This window comes from Orbicella faveolata, unplaced genomic scaffold (genome assembly GCF_042242905.1).
Source record: "Orbicella faveolata isolate gen_17 unplaced genomic scaffold, um_ofav_v1 contig_13, whole genome shotgun sequence".
Classification (NCBI taxonomy): Eukaryota; Metazoa; Cnidaria; class Anthozoa; order Scleractinia; family Merulinidae; genus Orbicella; species Orbicella faveolata.
The window spans coordinates 17,194,978-17,219,293 of NW_028301540.1; the positions used below are offsets into that span (position 1 = coordinate 17,194,978).

Genomic DNA, 24,316 nt, shown 5'->3' on the forward strand with positions numbered 1-24,316 from the left:
AGTCCTTTGATCAGTCCCGCACTCAGGCTGTTCCATCCGCATTTTGCTTGAGAGCAGAGAGTTTTTCTATCAATGTCTTCTTTAAATCTGTACAGCCCTAGTACGGTACCATATCACCAGTAGTTATTTTATGCAATGCTTTTGAATCGATTTTGAAAATACACACAAGAGACCACTGATTGGTATTTGCTATAAATAAAATAGGAAATTATTCAATTCACTGCCAAGTTGTATTTCTAAGCACTTACTGTGCTGTTTGAAACAGGCATTACATCAAATACAACAGATTTTATTGTTTTTGAGTTGTCATTTTTGAAAGGGCCGCTACTTTTGGGGGGATCGTTACTTTCGGGGGGGCCGTTACTTTCGGGATTTAATAGAAAGATAAAAAATTAACGTTACTTTCGGGGAGCTGTTACTTTCGGGGGGGGGCATTACTTTCGGAATTCTACGGTAGTTGTTTCTCAGGACATTTTCCAGCAGAAGTCACACAACATCTATAAGGAGATTCCCAATGTTACTGGGATAGCTGACATCATTGTTTTTGGCTCGACAGAGGAAGAGCACGACCAAGCATTTGCCAATATGCTTGAGGCCACCAGAGCAAACAATGTGAGTCTGAATTCTGAGAAACTAAAGTTCAAACAACCAAGTGTCAATTTCTTCGGCCACACACTAACCCAAGATGGTATCCTTCCTGCAGCTGTCAAGTTAGAAGATCTCGAGAATATCTCTGCAGCATCTAACACAAAGGAACTTCTGTCCCTACTAGGATTGATCATCTACCTAAACCGCTTCTCAGCCAAAGTGGCAGAGCTTACAGCACCCCTTTGTGAGTTAACAAAAAAGAATGTTCACTTAAGGTGGAAGCAGCATCACCAGGCTGCACTAGATAGAATCAAAGAGCAACTTTGCTCAGCACTGATTTTGTCTTACTATGACCCTGATCCAGCAACAACCTCCATCCTACAGTGTGATGCCAGGCAGAAAGGATTAGGCGCCTGGATAAGACAAATTGATTTCAACGGCAAGGAAAGGATTGTCACTATGGCATCAAGATCACTTAACGACATGAAGTCCAGGTACTCTAACATTGAGAGAGAACGCTTAGCTGTGATGTTCGGTCTTGAGAAGTTTGAGTACTATCTACTTGGGAGGCATACTCTGGTTGAAACTGACCACTCGCCACTGAACAAATCTTTAAGAAAAACATTGCAGATGCACCAGCTCGATTACAAAGACCGTTGCTCAGATGCATGAAGTTTGACATCGAAGTTAGATACAGGCGAGGCGAAACAATTCCAGTTGCTGATGCGTCATCACATGTATGCACAACAATGAAAGTAACCGGAACTGGACAGCAGAGCGAAAGCTGTGTTCCTGACTACAGACACCTCATGCCCTATTGACATTGGCTTAGTGAAGTCCGGCTGCTGCAAAAGATCCGACAATGCAGTTGTTGAACACCATTTACAATGGATGGCCAGGATATAGGAAGCAGGGCCCAAAGGAACTATGGCTTTACTGGAACATTAGGTGTGATCTTGTTTTAGAGGATGGTCTGATACCCAAAGGAGACAGAGTAGTTGTACCAGAGTCTCTTCATGCCCAAGTATTGGAGGTAACACACACTGGTCATCAAGGCAAAACCAAATGCTTGCTTTTTGCCAGGCAATCAGTCTTCTGGCCTGGCATATCTGGTGACATTCGTCAAATGGTGAAGGGACTGTGAATTATGCAACAAATATCAACAAGCACGACCGAAGCTGCCATCAATGCAACCTGATCTTCCAACGAGACCGTGGGAGAAGCTTGGATCAGATATCTTTCAGTTCAATGGTGCAAATTACCTGATAATCGTTGACTATTATTCAAGGTTCCCTATCATCAGACCCCTGAACGATACCTCAGCATCCACCATCTCCAGCCACTTAACCAGTTTATTTCCTGAGTATGGCCTACCCTCTGAACTAACTGCTGATTTTGGGAGCCAATTCGTCAGTGACATGTTTAAGAGGAAATGAGAAGAGGGCAGTATCACCTTAACGTTTAGTTTGCCTTATCACCACCAGGCTAACGGCGTAGCAGAGTGGTGCGTTGGTGATATGAAATCTCTTTGAAAGAAGGCAGTTGAGAATAACCAGTGCCTGAAACAGCCCTGTGTATCTACAGGATAATTCCTCTGGATGACCACCTTCCTTCACCGTATGAGCTCTTGTATAGGTGGAAGCCCATATCATCACAACTGAGTAGTAACCTCGCCCTACAATCAAGGCACCCTGCCAACGACGCTCATCAAGAAGCCAACCTCCAGAAGCAAACCAAGCAAGCAGAATTTTACATTAAGAGAGCCAGCTGCAACAAGCATGTTCTTAACAGCTCTGAATCAGTGTACGTATGGAACTCTAGAAAGCACATCTGGGAACAGGGCAGGATTTTCAACCGCCAAAACCTGACAGAGAACCAAGAAGATATTTTGTTGAAATGAATGGCAAGCTGTACCAAAGAACAAGAGAGCACCTTCAACCAAAGGGTACTAGCAAGGAGCCACTAGTGCCCAGAACAGAAAACAAGTCAGTGCACTTTTCCCAAACCACCTCTAAAACAGTATTTGGTTTACTGTGGCTTTGTGTATGCCTCAAACTTCTTAACTATTGGCTTAAGCTTAAATTGGTCTGCTTCATCTTCCCATGTTGCTGTATTATAGATCTCTAATCCTTTGTCGTCGGCCCACAGCAAGAGTAGCCTCGTCTTTTGACCTTCTGTCTTGTTTGAGAGAGGCCCATTGAAAATAAGACTGCAATTTTGCTTGAAAAACTTGAATCTCTTGTGGATATCTCCAGGTGTCAACCAATCCATTGAAGGAATCGTAAACTTGTCCATGGTTGTTGTTTAGGATGTGATACAACATTGGTGTTTGAATGAAGAAGCTTGAAATCTGAAACTTGAAAATGGTGGTAAGGGTCGGGTCGCACTAGTGGACAAAATTGTTTTTGTTGTGACAAAATTCCAGACAAATATCTGTTTCTGGTAAAATTTTTTTGTTGTTTTAGGGTTGCATGCAATTTGCATTCCTGTCATACACGCATCATTGTGTCAACAAAAGGAAACTTTCCCGCTCCCGCTCAAGGTGTGTCACAATATCACACTATATTAAACATTTAGTGCATGATCATGGAATCACAAGATGCAGCTTTCGCTTTGTTGAAGTTTTATTGCTTTTAACTTGCATGCAGGCTAGAATGGCAAATCTATACAATCTGCACTGTATTTACAGACTTCATAACTTAAATATCCAGCTAGTGTTGTTGGAATACGAGCGTCGGATAAGACAGCATAGACGGCGAAGACGATACAATCCATACCGCTGGCATTTGCCAAGACCAAATGGATTGTGGTTCGGGATACACTTCAGGAATCTTGCAATTCCTCCCAACTACTTCAAAAGCCAGTTACGAATGAATAGGAATACCTTTAATGCACTTCTCAATATGCTGCACCCTTTTCTTCTGCAGCAAAACACCTTGTTGCATGATTGCATTCCTCCAGAAAAAGTGCTCACTCTTGGTCTTTACCGTCTTGCACATGGAAACTCGTACTTGACAATTGGCGCTAACTTTGATGTAGGGAAAAGTACCGTAATGGAGGCAGTTCAAGATGTTACTGGGGCACTTTTTGAACTGAGAAACGAGTACATGAAACTTCCAGTAAGTGAAGCAGAGACTAGGACATGCATTGAAACATTTTCTGAACTTTCTAATCTTCCTAATGTTGCTGGAGCGATTGATGGCACCCATATTCAGATAAAAGCTCCCGATGAAAGCACTCTTGATTATTTTAGCTGCTTTCATCAGTACAATTTTATAGTTCAAGGGGTAGTGGACGGCCACAAACTGTTTCTAGATTTCGCCACCGGACATCCTGGAAGTCTTCACGATGCCCGAGTTCTGAGAAACAGCACATTGTACAGACATGGGGAGCAGGGATGGCGCAGTGGAGCAGGGAGCAGAGATGGTGCAGTGGTGAGAGTGCTCGTCTCCCACCAATGTGTCCCAGGTTCAATTTACGGACCCGGCGTCATATGTGGGTTGAGTTTGTTGTTGGTTCTCTTCTCTGCTCCAAGAGGTTTTTCTCCGGGTACTCCGGTTTTCCCCTCTCCTCAAAAACCAACATTTCTCAAATTGCAATTCAATCCTTGAATGCACTGACATTTCTGAACGAGTTCTGTGAATCCCTTGGTGCTCCGTAGGTAAACAAATTACTTTTAAATTTACATTTTACATTTACATCCTAAAAAGTCCTACTATACAGATTGGTCATCATGAAATTTGGCCGTATCTCATCGTGGATAGTGCTTATCCCCTTGGACCATGGCTACAAAAACCTTTTCCCTAAGCAACTAGGGATCAAGACAAGATTTCCTTCAACCGAGAGCTGACTGCTGCCAGAGTTTCTGTTGAATGCGCCTTTGGTATCTTAAAGAGCCAATGGAGGATTTTAGCAAAGCGGTTCGACAGCAATATGAACTTTGCAGTCAAGACTGCAATTGCCTGTGCAGTACTTCATAATTTCTGCATCAGGAATGGTGACCACTGGGATGACAGTGACAAAAATGATGACGATGATGGCGAGAATGATGATACGAATGTAATGCAAGATGGAGATAACATAAGAGAGGTTTTAAAAGAATATATATCTTCTTTGCAAACGTTTTACTGAACAGTGACAAGCTTCGTTGGTTTAAGTTTTTGTTGTGACCTTCCAGAAGGAACTAATCTGTTGCGAGTTACCTGAGATTTACTTCATTTTATTTGAACACAAATCAAATAATTTTCTTCAGTGCATAGTTAGCGGAGGGAACTAACCATGTTCAGTGTCAAAGTGAACACATTTTAATAGTATAATAGCTCTAAAATTAAAGCAAGAATTGAACATTTCAGTTTGTCTTTAGCAAATACTCATCTTGTACTATACAGTAACAAAAACAGTAACAGAACCTTGCACATGCATATTACAAATATCATAAATTGCATATCATACATGGATGAAAGAAAGTGTTTGACTTTTAACTATTTTTGTCCTCAAATGCCTGGAGAAAATTCCCCATAAATTGGTTCATCATTTTCATCTGCTGCGTTTGCATCTCTTGCATTTTTTCCATGGAAGACGCAACACGTTCTCCTTGGGATTTGATCTTATCGTAAGCACGTTTGAAGTCCTCTTCCATTTCTCTGTCGGCATCCTCCAGTTTTCTCTTCCTTCTGCCTGGGCCTTTCTTCCTTTCCAGGTGAGATTTTAGTGGCAAAGCAGATTCCATTGGCTCCTTCTCGATGCTGGACTCAGCAGATACATTCAAGGGGCTTTCGCTATCTGCTGGACATGATGTTGTCGATGGAGAGTTACCCGCTGTTTGAGTGTGCCTAAGGGTCACAATGTCACAACAACCCAAAACAGCATCGATTTTGTCATAGAAAACAGATTTTCGCAAGTTGTCGCCAGTTTGATTTCTATTCCATTCTTTCTTTTCTTTGTAGGCGTCAACTAGGTACTTAATTTTTCTTATACACTTATCGACCATCTTGTTGGTTGCGAACTTATTGTTAAGCCCCTCAGCAATCACACGCAAAGCATTTCTTGAATCCTTGCTGTTAAGCATATCCTGCTTCTCGGCCCATAATTGCACCAAGTACTTCTGCTGTTTGTTGGTCCACTTATCGTATTTCTTGGACTGGTTAGACTGACTTGGGGACTGGCTCTCAAATGTTTCTTCTCCGAGTGAAGCCGGTGAGGAGATGCCACCACTTGAGCCATGACTGAATTGTAAGAACTGAATGTTGGTTGACTCAAGTTGACTTCTTGCTGACCAAAATAATTTCTTGTATCTGGAGTCATTGCTCTTAATGGCATATAAAGAGCACTGGGACTCGCATATGGCCGAGAGGGATCCACCTTCGTAGCCTTCTCAAGAAGTTTGGCACCAAATCATAAGTAAACTTGATTTTACTGCGTTTTTCATTGACTATTTGTGTCACGAGTGACAGTTTAATAGCTTTTTTGATTTTTTGTGACATTTTGGCGAGGTACAGAGCTTGGCAATTTTAAGTGCCAGCATCTTTGAACATTTGGTATATTCTGCTCATTTTTGACAATGTCTGACAAATCGGTTGAACGGGAAAAACCTTACCTGTTGACAGATTTATTTTGTAAAACAAACAAATTTTTACACTAGTGTGACCCAGGCCTAATTGAGTCAAGCAGGTTGAAAATTAAAACTTGAAAATCTCTGATGAACTGACATAAAAGTTCCCATAATTTGTATTTGAAGAGTTCCATGTGCATTTCCTGTATGTTTTCCTGAGAGCATCCCACTTCTAACACCATTAAATAGTATGTATTCGGGAGTTTATTCCTACATGGAAGAAACATGGCCGCCATGTTTGACTATATGTGTGCAGGTGCAGTTCAGGCCTCTGCGGCCAAGGAATACCGCGCAAATACTATGACACTAGCATACTCGGCAATCTCTCTTCAATCATCAACAGCAAACTAGACTTGATGAAAAGACAGCTGGAAAACCCCTTGCACTCAAATGAGCAAATTAAGAAAGATCCACCATGCAGAACCACATGCATTAAAAGAGAAAGGATACAAGCAACAGTACAAACAAAACCAGCAGGTGAAGTCCATAGTCAGTGAAGCAAAAGATGCTGTCACAAGTGGAAAACAGGATGTGTGCATCTCTAAACAGAATGAAGGTATTGAGCTCATCGATTGTTTTCATAAAAACTAGTGATTTATTGATTGGTAATTGATAAACTGCAAGAATCCAAAAATGTATACGCTTTAGTTAATAAGTCTCTCATTGACATTCGTTGATGCTGCACACCCAAGTAATGCAAATATGGACTTGATTTAGTTGCAGCTATTGAGCTATCAGGATAGTACAGAAGCAAAAAGCTAACCAACTGACCCACAGAATTTACAGCAAAATCAGTACTAACTAGGATCTCATTTAACCCACCACATTTTTACCGCAGATTATGTGACTTTTATTGTGTGACTCTGTCTTCGCAGTTATCGCAGAGGTCTGTGCCGAATGAGAACCCGGATGACCACGTTAGTTCTTTAAATAAGGTAGACATTTTTTGCTCTAGATCACAGTCAAAGTTTCATGGCTTACAGATATTATTACGGCTTTATGGATATGTGACCTTTCACGCAAAAATGTGCTTTAACGGATTTCCATTTTTTAACGGAATTCTGTTCAGAAGCTGTTTCAAAGAAATTCGCATTCGTTCGAACTACCTGGGTCATCCCCAAAAAATTTGCACCCGTTCAGTAGAAACGTCCAGCCATTCAAATGACTTGCTTACCCATTTGGTAAAAACATCCATCTGTTTGAATGACTTGCTCACCTGTTCGACAAAAATGTCTAACCGTTTCAACAACTTGCTCACCAGTTTGTTAAAAACATCCAACCATTTGAACGACTTGCTCATCCGTTCGCTGGAACATCCATCTGTTCAAACGACTTGAGTAAACTATTGAACGGCTTTGATCATCTGTTCAGGAAAAAAATGTCAAGGCATACGAGCGGTTGTCTTGTTAACGTACTTGCGTATTCATGTCACCTACGGAAAAAAGCCCTTTGATCACTTGAACAGTTTGCTAGCAGATTATGCGACAATCACAAAATATCTCCAAATAATGAAGCTCACGAAGAAACAGTCCACATAAAAAAATCGAACTACGGTGTTGTAAGCCCAGGATCCAACGCTTTTTGCTTCTGAATGCCGATTCAGAAGAGTCATTTTTCTTTCAAAGCTCACACTGAATCGCTGCATGTAAACAAATGAGAACTACGATGTTGTAAATTTCTTTAAAAACATCTCGCAAAGTCATTATTACAGGCGAAGAACTCTTGCAGAAAATATATTTCGCATTTCCAAACATATGGTAATCAAGGAAACTTGAAAGTTGCCTACAGAAGCCAACTTCTTAAATTCTACCTTGTTTATTCTTTTTCAGACAACGCAGGTGGAATAGCACTAATTATGGTGAGCTTCAACAGTATTAAACTGTCACTTTGTAATATTTATGCTCCCAATAATCCAAATGATCAACTGCAATTCATTCAAGAACTTAACAACTGCTTGATAGACAAAGCAGAGTTAACGAGGCTGATTGTAGGTGGAGATTGGAATTGTACACTAACAAAGAAGGACAAAAAAGGTGGTTTAATTTGGAGGCCAACGAACTTTAGAAATGCGATTTTAATAACAATGGATATCTTTGATCTCATTGATATTCAGAGAGAACGGCACCCTAACGTAAACAAATATTCATATACATCGAAGGCTTTGAATTTAGAATTTAAAATCAAGGATAGACTATTTTTTAATATCTAAAGATTTCAAAAAATTTGTTTAAAAGGTTGACATTCAGACATCAATCGCTCCAGATCACAAAATGATCTTTCTATCTTTAAATTGGCCAAAGGACACACCCAGAGGCCCCGGCTTCTGGAAATTTTAACATATTGCTTCAGGATGAAGATTATATAAAAAATATTCACGACAGCTATCCTCAATTATGTCAAAAGTACTCGGACATCCATGACAAACGGATTTTTTGGGAGCTCTTAAAAATGGAAATTAGATCAATAACTATTGCTTTCACCAAGGCAAAATCGAAGATCATAAACACACGAGAGCTTGAAGTCAAGCAGCAGTTAGACACCCTTGATGCTATAATCTGCGATAGTAGTGATCTTCAGAACATTGACCGTGAATTAAAACTGTATGATGATCTCAAAAAGGAGCTACAAGAGCTGTATGAACGCAAAGGGAAAGCGGCAATGTTCAGATCTAAGTGTCGCTGGTTGGAGAGCGGAGAGCGCCCAGCAACTTACTTCTTTAATCTAGAGAAGAGAAATTACAACAAGAAGATAGTTACGGAACTTGAATTGGAAGACGGTCAGGTTATTGTTGATGAAAAACAGATCCTCTCGGCAATAGAGTCTTACTATAAGGAGCTTTACACATCCAAGAGTTTAGCAACTCAACTTGAATTTGACCAATTTACTCACAATTTAGAAATTCTAAAATTATCGGATGATGAACGCGACCAACTTGAAGGTGAATTGACTTACGATGAATGTAAAGAGATACTCCAAACCTTTAACGATGGAACGTCACCGGGTGAGGATGGTTTCACAGCAGAATTCTATAGAAATTTCTTTGACATCATAGGAAGGGATCTCGTTGATTGTCTGAATGCTACTCATGATAAGGGTCAATTATCAATCTCAAAACGTAGAGGTGTAATAACTCTAATATCAAAAGAGGAAGAATCGTTATTGAATCTCAAAAACTGGAGGCCAATTACATTGCTAAATGTAGATTACAAAATAGTTTCGAAAGCCATAGCCAAAAGAATGGAACCCGTACTTCCAAGTCTGATACACTCCGATCAAGCTGGATTTATAAAAGGTAGATATATTGGGGAGAATATTAGACTTATCAGTGATCTAATGGAACAAACAAAAAAAGATCAAACTACCGGCATTTTATTGTCACTCGACTTCCGCAAAGCTTTCGACACTTTGGAATGGCCACTCATGCATTACGCATTAGAGATTTTTAATTTTGGACCAAATTTAAGAAGATGGGTAAATGTTTTTTACACAGATGTAGAGAGCGCAATTCTTTACAATGGATTTTCTACTAACTGGATTAAACCCTCAACGGGGGTAAGACAAGGTTGCCCCCTATCTCCTTTTCTTTTTATACTTACAGCAGAATTAATGTCGAGTAAAATCAGGCAAAGTGAGAACGTAAAAGGAATTACTCTCTGCAATAATGAAATCAAAGTGAGTCAGTTCGCAGATGATACAAATTTCTTTTGCGCAGACCTACCATCAGTGGAGATTTCTTTGTTACTTTTAAGAGAATTTGGCAAGATCTCTGGTTTCAACCTTAATATTGATAAAACTAAAGCTATGTGGCTTGGAAGGTGGGCCAACAACCGAAACAACCCGTTAAATCTCAAATGGGTGCGTTGTCCAGTGAGGATTTTAGGTATATATTTATCATATGACATAAAAGGCAATGAGCATTACAACTTCAATCTTAAAATACAAAAACTCCAAACGAATCTTGACATATGGAGATCCAAAGACTTGACCTTATTTGGAAAGGTACTGATAATAAAATCTCTAGGGATCTTGCCTCTTGTCTATTCCACTTCGAATGTTGACGTTCCAAAGGATGTCATCAATAATGTAAAGAGACGGCCATTTAAATTTTTGTGGAGAAGCAAACCAGACAAAATCAAACGTGCAGGTCTTTACCAAGACCACGACAAAGGTTGATTACGTATGTTGGACGTTGAAACAATGATAAAATCATTACGTTTGGCTTGGAACCCAAGGCTTCTAAAGGGCGGGTTCCATAACTGGAGGACGGTACCGGATCACTGTTTTAGAAGTCGGGGAGGTCTAAGATTTCTCCTTAATTGCAATTATTGTGTCAGGTTTTTAGATGATCTTCCAAACTTTTACAAAGATGCGTTAAGAGCCTTTAGCGAGCTTATAAATCTCTATTCCGAGGATAGCCCCCGTGATACCGTTCTTTTCAACAATAAAGAAATCCTAATTGGTGGCAAACCTTTCTTTAACAAGGAGTGGTTCTCCAAAGGCATATGCGAAATCCAGGATCTCTTAGATGATAATGGCCGTTTCCTATCTTTTAGTGACTTTCAAGTGAAATATTGATTAACTAGAACCAACTTTCTCCAGTTTTACCAGGTTATTGACACTATCCCAAAATATCTTTTACTGAAGTCACGAACTTTGAAGTCGTCGGTGTTGACCAATTTCGATGATCCATCGTCCTTTCTTTTAGGAAATGGGGTAGTAATTAACCTCTTGAACGCAAAATCAAAAGACTTTTATTGGCTTCTTATTAACAAGACGTACACTGCTAAACAAACTGGTCCGAAAAGGTGGAATTCCACGGTAACTTTAAAAGTAGAAGACTGAAATAATATTTTCAAATCAATTCGAATAATTTGTAAGGAAAACAGATTAAAAGAATTCAATTTCAAATTTATTCACAGAATTATTGTAACAAATAAAGAACTCCTTAGATTTGGGATCAAAACTAACAGTGATTGTCTCTACTGTGGAGAACAAGACTCTATTGACCACACCTTTCTTGAATGTCAATTCACCGGAAACTTCATTGAAAGCTGTTTGAATTGGTTTAATGATGTCAACAATACTCACTTCAATCCAACTACTGTAGAACTTTTATTTGGTACTCACAACAAAAAGTCTACCGTTGACAAGCTGTTTAATTATACTCTCTTGTTCATGTGTCGTTATATATACACTAGAAAATTAAATGAGGATGTGTTACTCCTTCCGGACTTCATTAACAAAATCAGGTATAGATACAGTCTAGAAAAATTTCCTCCTGAGTAAGAAAATAATGCCTCTCTTCTTAAATATCAAAACGTCCGAAATTTTCCTTGCAACTGTTATTTCTTTAATTTGTCTCATTTGTAATTGCTAAAAAATGTAAAAAATATGTTAATATCTTAAAAGTTATACTGTAGTGAGATTAAGTTTAGATATCAGAATTAATTTGTTTAATTTAGTGATTGTAAAAAGAGTGACGATTAATAATTGCATGTGTGTAAGTAAATGTACTGTAATTAGTGTAAGATGTAAGTACTTGTGTTGTAGTTAATGTTTCTATTGTAAGTATTGTAAGATTTTTGTGTTGTAACAACAATAAAAAAATGTTCTTTATTTTAAAAAAAATCTTGTTTACAATGCGGTTTAATAAACATTACCAGCACAACTATGGTTGTGATAACCACATAAACTGTAAATGATTTTCTGAATGCCGAAATCTCATGAGTCTGCCTTGTGCATTCCTCTTATTTTGAAGAAAATTCACAGAATGAAATCTATAAGACGGCAGCATGTTCTGAGCTTGAATAGGTAAGATAACAATCATGTTATTGTGACGCCCTGAATTTGCATTAAGTTTCAAACATTACTGATGCGTGAAAACTGAGTCACACTTTTGTCATACATTCGTAGTCCTGTGCTTGTTTTTGTCGACTGAGAAGCTTGCTTAAAGTAAAATTTGGGTTACACTTCCCAGTAAATATGTTGTTTTTTTTAACCTTTGCCACAAGGGACATTCCGGAGAGAAAAAGCCATTTGAAACAAGCTCATTCCACACCACTACCACACTGCAGGTCTGGGACTCCCCGACACATCCTCATAATAATTTTAAACAGTGAAATTTCCTCCATGTCGCCAAAAAGAAAGCAAAGCAAACCCAGTATCTAATTCAGAACCAAGTGACGAAAATGTACTGTTGCCAAGGGCCTTATCTCTGTCTCAATCTGTAAAGTTATTTTGAGACATTCTTGATTCGCATGTTGCTTGCACGTGACCAAAAGCTTCCACCGTCAGTGATAAAATCTACCAAATTATTTATTGGTGAACAAAAACTCTTACCAGGAATGACTTCAACAAGGTTTGGACTTTTTATGGATTACACTTCAGAACCTATTATTAGTCACAGCACTAAGAAACTTCCCAAGACCTCTTGTGTAATGGTAGTCATAGATGCAGTGGTGAGAATCAACTTTGCAAAAGTAAAGGTTAGCATAGCATACAATTTGAAAATGTATCAAGAACTGTTAGAAACAAAAAGTTGGGTATTTGTTATGTAAAAAAGCTAGAAAAAACGTCACCGCAAATACTTAACAAGCTTGCATTTGCCGTTGATTTTCTTTAGAGGTCTGCTTCAGCAAACTCAGTTAGGAATGTTCTCTGCATTTCAAGTTTACTTTCTTTGGCTTTCAGTGGTGAAATAAAGTAGTAATAGGAGCAGTTTCAACGATTAAAAGCCATCCGTTCAAAATTATTTTTAAGTGAGATGTGTAGCAGCATGGCACCATTCGAAATAAACAAAACAAATTATAATCATCAAGTTTATAAGCTGCTCGTTACTGCTCGTTCGAAGATTTCATGAGCCGTTTGAACGTTTAGATGACCTGTTCAAAATTCTTTTGAGCCGTTCGAACGGTTTAGATACCCATTCAGAATTTTTTTATGAGCCATTCGAATGGTTTGGTTACCCGTTCAGAATTTCTTATGAGCCGTTTGAATGGTTTCATTACCCATTCAGAATGTTTTACGAGCCATTTCAGCGGTTAGGCTACCTGTTCGTAATTTTTCCTGAGCTATTTAAATGGCTAGGCTACCCTTTCGGAATACTTAATCACCCTTTCGAACGCTCATTGAAACCCGTTTCAAATGGCTTGGTGACCCATTTGTAACCCGTTTGATGGCCGTTTGTTTCACCCGTGTAACGGAAAGTCGTTAAAGCATGTTTTTGCATGAAAGGCCACATATTGTCACGGTTATTTAGGACTGACTAAAGGACACAGATGTAAGTTTTCTTTTGTTTGTTACGATGTATTTCCTGCAACCTCTGTTTCATTAGTTTGGTGCTTGGCCTGCCTTGTAATTCATCCTTTTTTCTTTTGCTGTTTTAGTTTTCCTTACCACACACTTACTGCCACTTACCATACTTGTTAATTCACTTTAATGTGCCTTATCACCACATATGTGTCCAAATGAATGGGTTGCCTTAAGGACGGTGTGTGTAACGACTCTGTAATAAATTGGTTACAATTCCATTCTATTCTCAAAAAGCTACATACTAAACTTCTACGAGCTTAGAAGGAGTCACTTACTGGAACTATATTGATCGTCTCTGGATTTCGTCCGCATTTATTGTGGAAATTTACTTCAATTTTTGAATCATAAGGAGTGGAAATTAACTAATTTCATGTATGGCAGCAACTAGTTACCAAGATCTCATGGAGGACTTAAATGTTCAAGGCGACCCTATTACGTGAGAATTTGAGGATTACGTAGAAAGTAAAATCGAAAAGGAAATAGAAAAACAAGCCTTAAATGATTCCCAGGGTACTGGTCAACCTCCAAATTTTCTGGGTCCAATGGAAACAACATGTAACAGAAAAAGGCCTGGAAGGAAGACTTAATTGGCTCAGACAACAACGCATCAATGTTCTACAAGCTGTATCCAGAAAAACAACTGAGGTATCTCAGCTTGCTTGACATTAATAATTTACACCTTGTCAAGAAGCTGATTAATTTGAATGATCTCATTGAGCATTATACGGAAGCCTTCTGTGCTTACTATGGAGATTTAGCCGATGATGAAGACAGGCACAGAGAACATGCCCACCACAATGACAAGATCAAAGATATTACGCCATACCAATACCCAGCGCATGATTAGGTATCGCAAGCTGAGGGCTGTTTGGCTGATCAGTTAGAAAGAGCCAGCAATAAGGATCTGAGTGAACATCTGAAGCAGGCTCCAGGTTGTCTGGCAGAGACAAGGAGAAAGTCTGTCTAGCAGAGCTTAAGGCTCAAAGATCATTGCTAAAACTGAGGCAGGCCCTCTTGGCAGAGGAAAATTTGGATCTTGAGCTGGAAATGGTGAAGGCTGAAGAAAGGGAGAAGGCGTTTGAAGAGGCAGAGAGCTGACTTCCAAAAACCTTAAAGCAAATTACTCCTAGTTAGTCCAGCAAATTTTATAACTTTCCATAGTACGAAGGTAAATTCCCAGAGATAAACATAAAATGAATTACTACAAAATAACTCATTGAAAAGAGCAGAAAACTAAGAGGAAGATGCAAAACACATGATAAACTAAACAGCTTACCAAATGCTGTAAACAGGGTTCAGGGAACCAAAAAGTTATGAGGGTAAATGAGGATAAACTGACTCTTAATGAACATGAAAGGTTATCGCAAATATATACGGAACGAGATTTACGTACGAAGCAAAAAGAAAAAAAAGATGGAGAATGTGTGGATCCAGAAAATATCCATTCCCCTCACAGAGGATCTTTTTCCAGTATGACCCCCCACACCCCAGAATTTTCCATTCCAGGGGGCTTCACAGTACTCCCCCCACCTCCTGGAATTTCCCTGATTTTTCTACTTAGGCCCCCCCTACCCATTGGAAATTCCGTATCCATAAACAACAAGACTTGACTCATTAATTGTAATAAAGTTTAGCTGCAGCTGTTTATAATTGCATTGTAGATGAAGACGTACTTTTTCACAGTAGAATGCAGACGTGGCGTTCCTTTATGTCATGCTACAATACTTGGGTTCACATTAGACCACTGAGTCTGACTTAGTAAGCTCTTAAGTCGACTTAGTGAAAATGACAGGTGTGAACCGCTAAGTCACAGAAGCGTGATTTCTGTCTTAGTGTCAGCAAACTCAAACGATCTAAGCCATTCTTAAGTCTGTTTCAAACATGACTTAAGGCTGACTTAAGAAACCTGATAGCAAAAAAATTTCAAAATTGTGGGTTTTATCAGATAGAGATTCCCGCGTTAGGCACGAAAACCAAAGAAATCACGACACGGCTTCTTCTCACAAACAAAATTAACTGAAGATGCATTGCCAAGAGGACGAAACATTAGAAGGCAATTACGCTACGGACTTTTCACCTTATGTGACATAAGTTGCGTGCCTTGATCACTTTTTTATTGGCCTACACAAGTGTCATTTTCTTTTCTTATGATATTCCTTGCCGATTTCTCAACAGATCTGAAGCACGAATGCCTCATGTTTTAATGCGGCTTCACCACCTCAGTTTAGTCCGTCTCCTTCTCCATTTATGCCACCATTTGGAGCTTACTATCCGCCCATGATGGCTCCCATACCAGTGCCTCCAGGTCCTTCAGAGCTGAGCAGCGACCCAAGTCCGAATTCAGAAGGGTCTAAGTGCACAAGGGCCAACTGGACCAGAGATGAAACTAGCGTATTGCTGGAGATTTGGGGTGCCCTTTACGGTTCCCTGAAATCTGCTTCGACCGCTCAAAGAGTCTGTGGAGTCAAATTTTAAAAAAATTTCAAGACAAGTGCTGCGATCTGGGGATGTCATCAAACAAAAACCTGGATCAACTCAAGAAAAGAAAAAAAGAACCTGGAATATGAATACCGCTGCGTGAGAACGAAAATGGCTTCCACTGGAGAAGAGGGCGCTAAGAAACTTCAAAGTAACTGCGCGTTCTACGAAGAACTAGAAGATATTCTAGGGATGCGGATGCTATTAACCCCGATCGCATGACAGTAAGTTCTTCAAAGGTCATTCCAAAGAAGAAGTCTCCCTCAGCAGGACCAGTCACGAAAGAGGGGAAAAACTCATCATCAGCCACAAGTTCTGATTCTCAGCAGCCTAGCACAAGTTCGGCCTCAGATGAATCACCACCAAAGTCGCAGCAAGTCCCACAAAAGACAAAAGGGAAAGCACCCAAGCGCAAAAGAAAGGAGCCAAATGACCAAGATGAAGACCCCTACATGAAGGGAATATGTGACATGTGGCATCTTTCCATGGAAAAGCAAGACGAACGCTTCAACCGCAGCATGGAACTTCAGCAGGCTGCTATACAAAGCCAGACAGAGCAGACCAAGGCTCTTGTGTCAGGCCTAAAAGACATTTTAAAAGACTGTTTAAAAAGTGACTAAAAAGATGTTGCGTGCATTGCCGATTAATTTGAACATTTAAATGATCTGTTGTTGTTAACTAGCTGGCTTCGCAGAAGTTTCATTTTTATTTGTGTTATGAATAGTAGAGTAACAGGCATTCAATCTTTTTGAGCATTTTATTGATTGTAACACAGCTTCTGGGAAAAAGAAATGCAAAATTTTAAAAAATCAAGCTCAATAAATGCGCATTTTATAAAGAAAAACATTGTCACGCCATTGAATTACAGTGTGTCGTATGGTGCGATGAGCGATGAGGAAGGTGGCTGAATTAAAGTACACCCTGAGAAAGTAGATAATCTAGCATAATTTGGCGTGTAGCTGATCTGTCTTGTGCTTCATCATCTTCATCTGCGTCATTTTGATCGTCTGGTGGTGGGCGATCGTCGTCATCATCAAATGAATCCTCTTGCAGTATGTAAAACACATGCTGCTGTCACGCTTCACGGTACGGAAGTGTGACTTTGTTCAATCTTTTTCAGTAAAAGCCTCCACGTCCTTTCAACAAGCTGAACGTCCTCTCGATCACTGATCTAATTGCACTTAATTTTTCATTAAAGCGTCTTTCCTGAGGCGAAAGGCACCCTCTGTTTGAAAAGGGCTTTATTAGCCAGTTTTTCAAAGGATAAGCACTGTCACCTACTAGCATTGGCCTCAACAGTCCCCCATAAACTATTCTTGTAGGTGCTGATAAAATTTCTTCGTTTTCTGCAAGGTCAAAAATTCCACTCAGTCGTAGCACTCTTGCATCGTGAATACTACCAGGATAGCCCACTGCTACATGTTGAAAAAGCAGCTGCGAGTTTACTGTCCCTTGCAGGTTGATGCTATAATACTGTTTTCTGTTAAAGTAATCTTCCTTGTTCTCCGGTGGCGCATTGATTTCTATGTGGCAGCCGTGAATTGCTCCTACAATTTGTGGAAACTTGTGTTCTTCTTCAAAGGTGTCCATCGCTTCTTGCACTTCCTCTTCAGTGTAAGGGAATCGAATGACTAAGTCCGTTTTTTGACACAAAGCCTCCTCGAACTCTCGACATGTCACTTTAGCTGTAGATTTTCCCTGGCCAAACTGCAGTCCACATGACCTATAACTGTTTCCAGTGGAAAGTCTCCAAACACCAACAGTAACACGCTTCTCTACAGACACAGGCTTTCTCAATCTCGTTTCCTCTCTTGTCAGATCACCATGAAGAATTTGGCAAAGCTCGTCAAACGTTTAACGTTCCATTCGAAAGTTTGGTTTCCAAAGAACATTCAGCCGAGGTGATGCTAGCATTACATCAAACCAGTTCTGCGGTCTTGGCCAGGCCCACGCTCTTCTTATGTGCCGCAAATTACCTCATCTTCGGTGAACACTCAAAAGTACGGCGGTCAGAAAAAGCAGGCTTTCACTCTCTTGGACAAAATCTTCCATCATTCTTTCACGAAGGAACATAAGATTTGTAAGGTTATTTGGTTGATCAACCTTTGTAAATTGAATAAACAGACAACAGTCGCAATTACAGCGATTTTACGGCTTCTCCGTCTCATTTTGATCTCAACTTCTTCGCTAAAATGGATCGTGACTACCTCACCACATTTGAGATGTTACTTACCTTATCTGTTATTTTTATCGTTAATGATGACAGCTTTGCACGGAAAGAATTTGTCTTCTAATATATGTCTGAACGCTTAAGCGGACTTAGGGTGACTTGGCTTGACTTAGGCTAAGACAGACTTAGTGCCTAGGGTGAACCCAACAAATGTTTTAACTGGTGTTTGAACTAATGAACAACTGACTTAGAAGCACTTCACTCCCAAATGGCATAGCAGCTGATACAAGAATCTCAAAACGTACATAAAGTTCTTTCAAATAACACAGTCAAAGTTTTAATTTATGCATGGTCAAAACAACATACCAAATTACTTTACACACGTGGTAAATTCGTCGTGCAACATTTTTTTGCAAAACAGATGTTTCCCAAATGTTGCTTTATTTTTTCTTTCACCAAAGGAATGCATCAATTAAGTCATACGCTTTGTCTCTGTAGTTTGTGAATGATAGTAAATTCATTTTATGCCTTAGTTTGTTTTAATTTGTCATACATTTCATACGTGAAACACGCATTGTTCAGTTGTTCTATGCTATGTTCAAAATGAAATCTTGGCTACCGCTCCAACGCTCCTCACTGTCCACACTTACATATAGATCAAGACAAAAAGCTTTCAATCAACTTTGCTCACTTAAGCAAACTATTAACTACATGGATAACAATGAAAGTATGTGATAACCTAGTTACGGCAAGTCCGAAACAGGGAATAATTTTGTACGAGTATCAAACAAAATAAACAAAGAATGAATCTCATTTAGTTGACAGCACGATTAATACTGGAAAAAGCATCTGAGCTGCATTTAGGCTAAATACAGCACAATCTTCAAAGTATAAAATAGTACGACGTCAGAAGAAAAATAGAATACATGATAAAGAATCCAACATTTATTTAAATGGATGGAACATTTCTGTTGGTTTGGTTACCTGAATTGGTTGGGAAAGTTTAAGTGTTCATTTGATCGCATTTCACACCCACCGGAAAGAAAACTCTTTGAGTAGCCCCCCTTCCCTTCAAAAATTTACCTATTTCAGACACCCCTATCCTTCGGAATTTCTGTGACCCTCCATGGGGGGTATGGATATTTTCTGGAACCATACAATGTGAGAAAATACATCAACATATGGAATGGAAAAAAAGACATAAAGAAAAAACTAAGAGTTCTCTCCTGAATTCTAAAGCAGCAGAATACATCCTGAGCACATTTGTAGACAGGACTTCATCAACCCACTTGAAATGGTCTGGAAGCTCCTAAGGAAATAAGTCATGGAGTCTTTGAGGTTCGGTCACCTCAGCTAGTGGAACGCACCTTTCAGAGTGTAGCAGAGTTAGAGCAGAAGCAAAATGAAGTAATCTTAACAACCCACCAACAGTTAATTGCTGCTATGATGTTTCCTGAACCAACCATGACCAAATTCAATTGTGATCCAATAGAATATATGAAATTTGTCATGGCCTTTGATGCCCAAATCTGTTCCAAAGCAACCACTGACACCAATCTTTTGTATTATCTGATCAGCATCTTGAAGTTGAACCTCCGATCTCATATAAGGATGCTTACACATGGACCCTGACACAGGTTATGTGGAAGCTAGGCGGCTGCTTCAAGAAAGAATATGGAGACCCATACAAGATTTCTACTGCTTACCTTAACAAAATCCTTTGCTGGGCTCTCATAAGATATGATGACAGCCAAGGTTTGAAGCGAAATGCAGGATTGCTATGAGGACATGCGCGCTCTTGATCATGCTTAAACATGCGGTCAGTGGTCTCTAAGCTCCCTGCTAGCTTGCAATCTAAATGGAGAGATCAGGTGTTGAAGAAGAAGAGAAAGGAGGATGGTGTAATACGTTTTGCAGACCTTGCTGAATTTGTGGAGTATGCATTGCTCACTTTGACCCATACCTCTATGAGAAACTATCCACAAGCAAAATGGCAGATTCCAATCAATTTGACAACTCAGCAAATGCAGAGCTGTCAGTAGATATACTTCTCTTTGAGGTGGTGAGACAATACCCAGTTTTGTATGCTAAAGCAAGTAAATATTTTAAAGGACACAACAATGAGGAGCTACCATGGCAAGACATCACACAGAAGACTCATTTTCCCTCACATAATTGTCGTTATCTGACATCATTCGTAGGCTTAAGTTTAAGCTTAACAAGGTTTACCTCATGAAACTTTTTCATGGAATCGATAGTCCCAGTTTATTTTGATTTTAGCGTAACACGAAAAAGTCAGCACAATTGAAGAATTTGCCCAAAATGGCAAGCTGTTTCTATTGTGACTGGATATTATTATTTTGACAAAATGAATCACATGGTTGATCTTTATTAGGCATCGTTGCATGCAAAGTAGTTTGAGGTTTTTAAAACTGAAACAGGCCAATGTAGACTAAGAATCGATGCTTATAATTTTTAGGTAAAAATGCAGAAACTGCTTTCAAAAACCTAAGGAACAGATACTCGAGACAAGAAGAAAGTATAAAGTGTTAAATTCAGTGGAACGGATACACAATCTGTCACAAATGCCAAATGTGAAACAAGTGACATGTACATGTTTTTGGTCTGGCTGGATCCATATGTTCAACCTTGTCGCTCTTCAAGTAATCTTATAGTGATAGACAAAACCTTACAACTAGAAGATGCTGAAAATGAAGATAAAGGTACATGCACTCCAGTAGATAGCAGCTCTGGTAGAAGCATGAGCCAAAACCCTAGCTTTGAGCCAAAGTCACTACAGTCAAAAGTAACTGGTCAGCCAAAATACCTTCATGCCAAATGTCCTAGAGTGAAAAATGAAGCTATTGAAGGAACTGAAATAGATTTTCTCAAATCTATTGGAAATCACCTTGTAAGTAAAGACAGTCAGAGAAAACAAAAAGATGAAGAATGTTTTCTTGGAGAACTAATTGCTGTCCAACTGAGAAAGATGCCAACATGAGAAAGACTAACAACCACAATGGAAATAAACAATTTGATTTTTTCCCACTTATTAAAGAGTAACTCTTAAGATTTTAATACTGTTAGCTATGTAGCTTCTAGGTACCCTGAAAGTGCCAGCAGAAGTTTTATCTCTGAGCTGTGTAATATGGACGCTGTTTCAACATATCCCCCGGGTTACCTCTTCCGGCAACATCAACACAAGGGGTTACAAATCCTATCAACCCTAAATTGGTTATGTATTGGTATTTGAAACAAGGCATAATTGTCTGGTGTGTTGTAACATCAATATTATTTTATTTTTACAACCAGTCTATTTAAGAGCGTAAATCCAAAAGTATCGAGAATCGGCCGACAGAAGCAAAATATCAAATTTTTTCTTATTGGACTAAAAGAACCCATTTGGATAACTATCTTCGGAAATGACATCAAAAGGTTCGATTTCCTTTTCTTTTCTTCAAAATTTGCAAAACTTGAAAATTCGGCCACAGGGCCTTCAGCGGTGGCCATGAGACTTGAAATTTGGCACATGTTTAACATACTCGTATGGACATACCAAACGTTGTCTTAACATGTCCTTTACACAGTTTGTGGGGCATCTCTTAAACTTTACTCAGGACTAAATTTTGTTTAAAACTGTTTTTATTTGACAAAATAGTTAACCTTCGGAAGCTGAACCATTTACGAACCTAAAGTGATAAGGCTAATATTAGCAAACTTTGAACTTGTCAAATGCTGTCTCTGTTATGTTACAGTCAAGTAAATAAATATAACCAAATGAAAGCAGGTTCTTTATTCTACTTGCCTGGATAAAATTACAGGTGGCCTGTAAAAACTGTTCCGTTGAGAGAATTTTTGGTGAGGTCACTTTGACGCATATCTCACTTAATTATTCAATTGTTAATCATTGCACAATTGTTATTATTTCTGACTATTTTTTATTTTATAAATTCCCACTAAATCTTTGAAGGTAAAGAATTGAAATAAATCCAAGATAAGAAGTTTAAACAAGTTTTTACAACTCAGCTTATCAATAGACCAATCTGTTTGTTTTTTCAATAGCACTAGTACTTTATCATGAGTCACGCAAACTTGACTATAGCTTCGATGGATCCTTTTTGAAATGGATCTTAAGCATTCTAACTAATACTTTTGTTATAACGAGTACAGATAGCCACTCAAGCAATGGAAATACAAAATTTGTGAAATTTGAAAGGGATATCTTTAAACACAGACAACAACTATAATTAAATTAAACTAGGTATGTCGTGTTAACTTTACAGTATCACTACCACTAGTAAACACTTGCCTGCTTTGCTGTACTATTTTCATATGCAAAATTTCCATTCTCAGAAAAGTTTGAGATGTGGTATATTCCAGAATCGGTGTATATTAGGAAGACGTTATTTATGTTTCTTACTTTATGATTAAATATTTCACTCGAGCTTCGGAATAAACTCAGGAGACATTAAATTAAACGGAAATCCTTGAAAACGTTCATTAACAGATTCATTCCTAGCTTTGGAATTCTCAATATGCTAGTCAGTTTGGATATTCATCGCATTGCTACTTTTTTCATAAAGTTTACCTTGATGAAGATATGATTTTCAGGCCAGTGAAAATACTTGTTCCTCAATCACACCCCTAAATTGTGTTACATGACAATGTGATCAGCAATTAAGGGCAAAAGGGTTGTGTGGCTTGCGGAGTAATCAGGCGGCATATGTTTACTTTAAAACCCAGCAGCTTGTTCCAACAGGCTCACGTACGTCTCATGGTACTAAAGTACCAAAACCATTGTTGTTGATGTAACAACTGTTTTGAGCCTGTAAACATATGCCGACTGATTACTCCGCAAGCCACACAACCCTTTTGCTTACAAGGATTTGTGAGCAGCAATTTCATCGGGGATAGTGTAAATAGACCTTCCAGATTGCCAACATGAACCAAATAAGTCCCAATGATGTGGACATATGGTCATTTTTAAGTCAGAGGTATCTATTTTAAATATACCTGCACACAGGAAAAAAATTAGTTTATGCCAACGAAAGAGTTATAATTCATTGGAAAGGCAGGTTAAAATGTTGTCTTAAAGTTACAGTAAATTGACCATCGCACATTACCTGCCCTTGCAAGAAGCAGCTTCCACTCGGGGTCAACACCGGAATCATCGCTGATTTTGTGAAATGCAAGATGAATATACACTTCCTTTGTACACTCTTGTATGGTGACGCATTTTATATCAACGGGTCTCTCTTTACTCAAACAGCACTCTCCACCCACTAGCAATGAATAATCACATGCGCATGCCATGAGAGAATATAAATAGTTAGTCAGAAAGTGTTCGCTGTGAAGTGAAGTGTTCCCTATAAATAACTTTTACCTGAACCACTCACGCTCAGTAGCTAGTTATGTCGATCTGTATCTCTGGCAAATTAATTGCTGATCACATTGTCACGTAACACAATTTAGGGGTGTGATTGGGGAACAAGTATTTTCACTGGCCTGAAAATTGTATCTTCATCAAGGTAAACCTTATGAAAAAAGTAGCAATGCGATGCGTATTGAGAATTCCAAAGCTAGGAATGAATCTGTTAATGAATGTTTTCAAGGATTTCCATTTAATTTAATGTCTACTGAGTTTATTCCGAAGCTTGAGTGAAATATTTAGTCATAAAGTAAGAAACATAAGTAACGTCTTCCTAATATACACCGATTCTGGAATATACTATATCTCAAACTTTTTTGTGAATGGAAATTTTGCATATGAAAATAGTACAGCAAAGCAGGCAAGTGTTTACTAGTGGTAGTGATACTGTAAAGTTTAACACGACGTACCTAGTTTAATTTAATTATAGTTGTTGTCTGTGTTTAAAGATATCCCTTTCACATTTCACGAATTTTGTATTTCCATTGCTTGAGTGGCTATCTGTACTCATTATAACAAAAGTATTAGTTAGAATGCTTAAGATCCATTTCAAAAAGGATCCATCGAAGCCATAGTCAAGTTTGCGTGACTTATGATAAAGTACTAGTACTATTGAAAAAACAAACAGATTGGTCTATTGATAAGCTGAGTTGTAAAAACTTGTTTAAACTTCTTATCTTGGATTTATTTCAATTCTTTACCTTCAAAGATTTAGTGGGAATTTATAAAA

General features: G+C 38.8%; 2 protein-coding genes and 1 pseudogene across 2 annotated transcripts; 1 reads left to right on the forward strand and 2 right to left on the reverse strand.

The window, feature by feature from the left end:
* The first annotated feature begins 3,214 nt into the window (after positions 1–3,214).
* Positions 3,215–4,203, forward strand: LOC110054761 (uncharacterized). The gene has a single exon (XM_020761119.2). It carries the CDS (start codon positions 3,231–3,233, stop codon positions 4,197–4,199), a length of 969 nt encoding a protein of 322 aa, XP_020616778.2. The 5' UTR covers positions 3,215–3,230; the 3' UTR covers positions 4,200–4,203.
* Positions 4,204–5,065: 862 nt separating this feature from the next.
* Positions 5,066–6,435, reverse strand: LOC149115378 (uncharacterized; annotated as a pseudogene).
* A 10,669-nt stretch (positions 6,436–17,104) lies between these two features.
* Positions 17,105–23,471, reverse strand: LOC149115379 (uncharacterized). Its single transcript, XM_089285676.1, has 3 exons — positions 23,282–23,471; positions 19,865–20,012; positions 17,105–17,798 (listed from the first exon to the last, which is right to left on the reverse strand). The coding sequence occupies exons 1-3, from the start codon at positions 23,469–23,471 to the stop codon at positions 17,105–17,107; spliced, it is 1,032 nt and encodes a 343-aa protein (XP_089141802.1).
* Positions 23,472–24,316: the final 845 nt, after the last annotated feature.

Bases quoted from the DNA above. Each gene is read 5' to 3' on its own strand.
- LOC110054761 (XM_020761119.2), top strand. From the start codon at position 3,231: ATGCAGGCTAGAATGGCAAATCTATACAATCTGCACTGTATTTACAGA.
- LOC149115379 (XM_089285676.1), bottom strand. From the start codon at position 23,471: ATGGCATGCGCATGTGATTATTCATTGCTAGTGGGTGGAGAGTGCTGT. The intron at 20,013-23,281 runs GTAATGTGCGAT...CTCTCCATTTAG, and splicing joins GCTGCTTCTTGCAAGGGCAG to ATTGCAAGCTAGCAGGGAGC. The intron at 17,799-19,864 runs GTAAGCAGTAGA...TGATCTGACAAG, and splicing joins CAGCAAAGGATTTTGTTAAG to AGAGGAAACGAGATTGAGAA.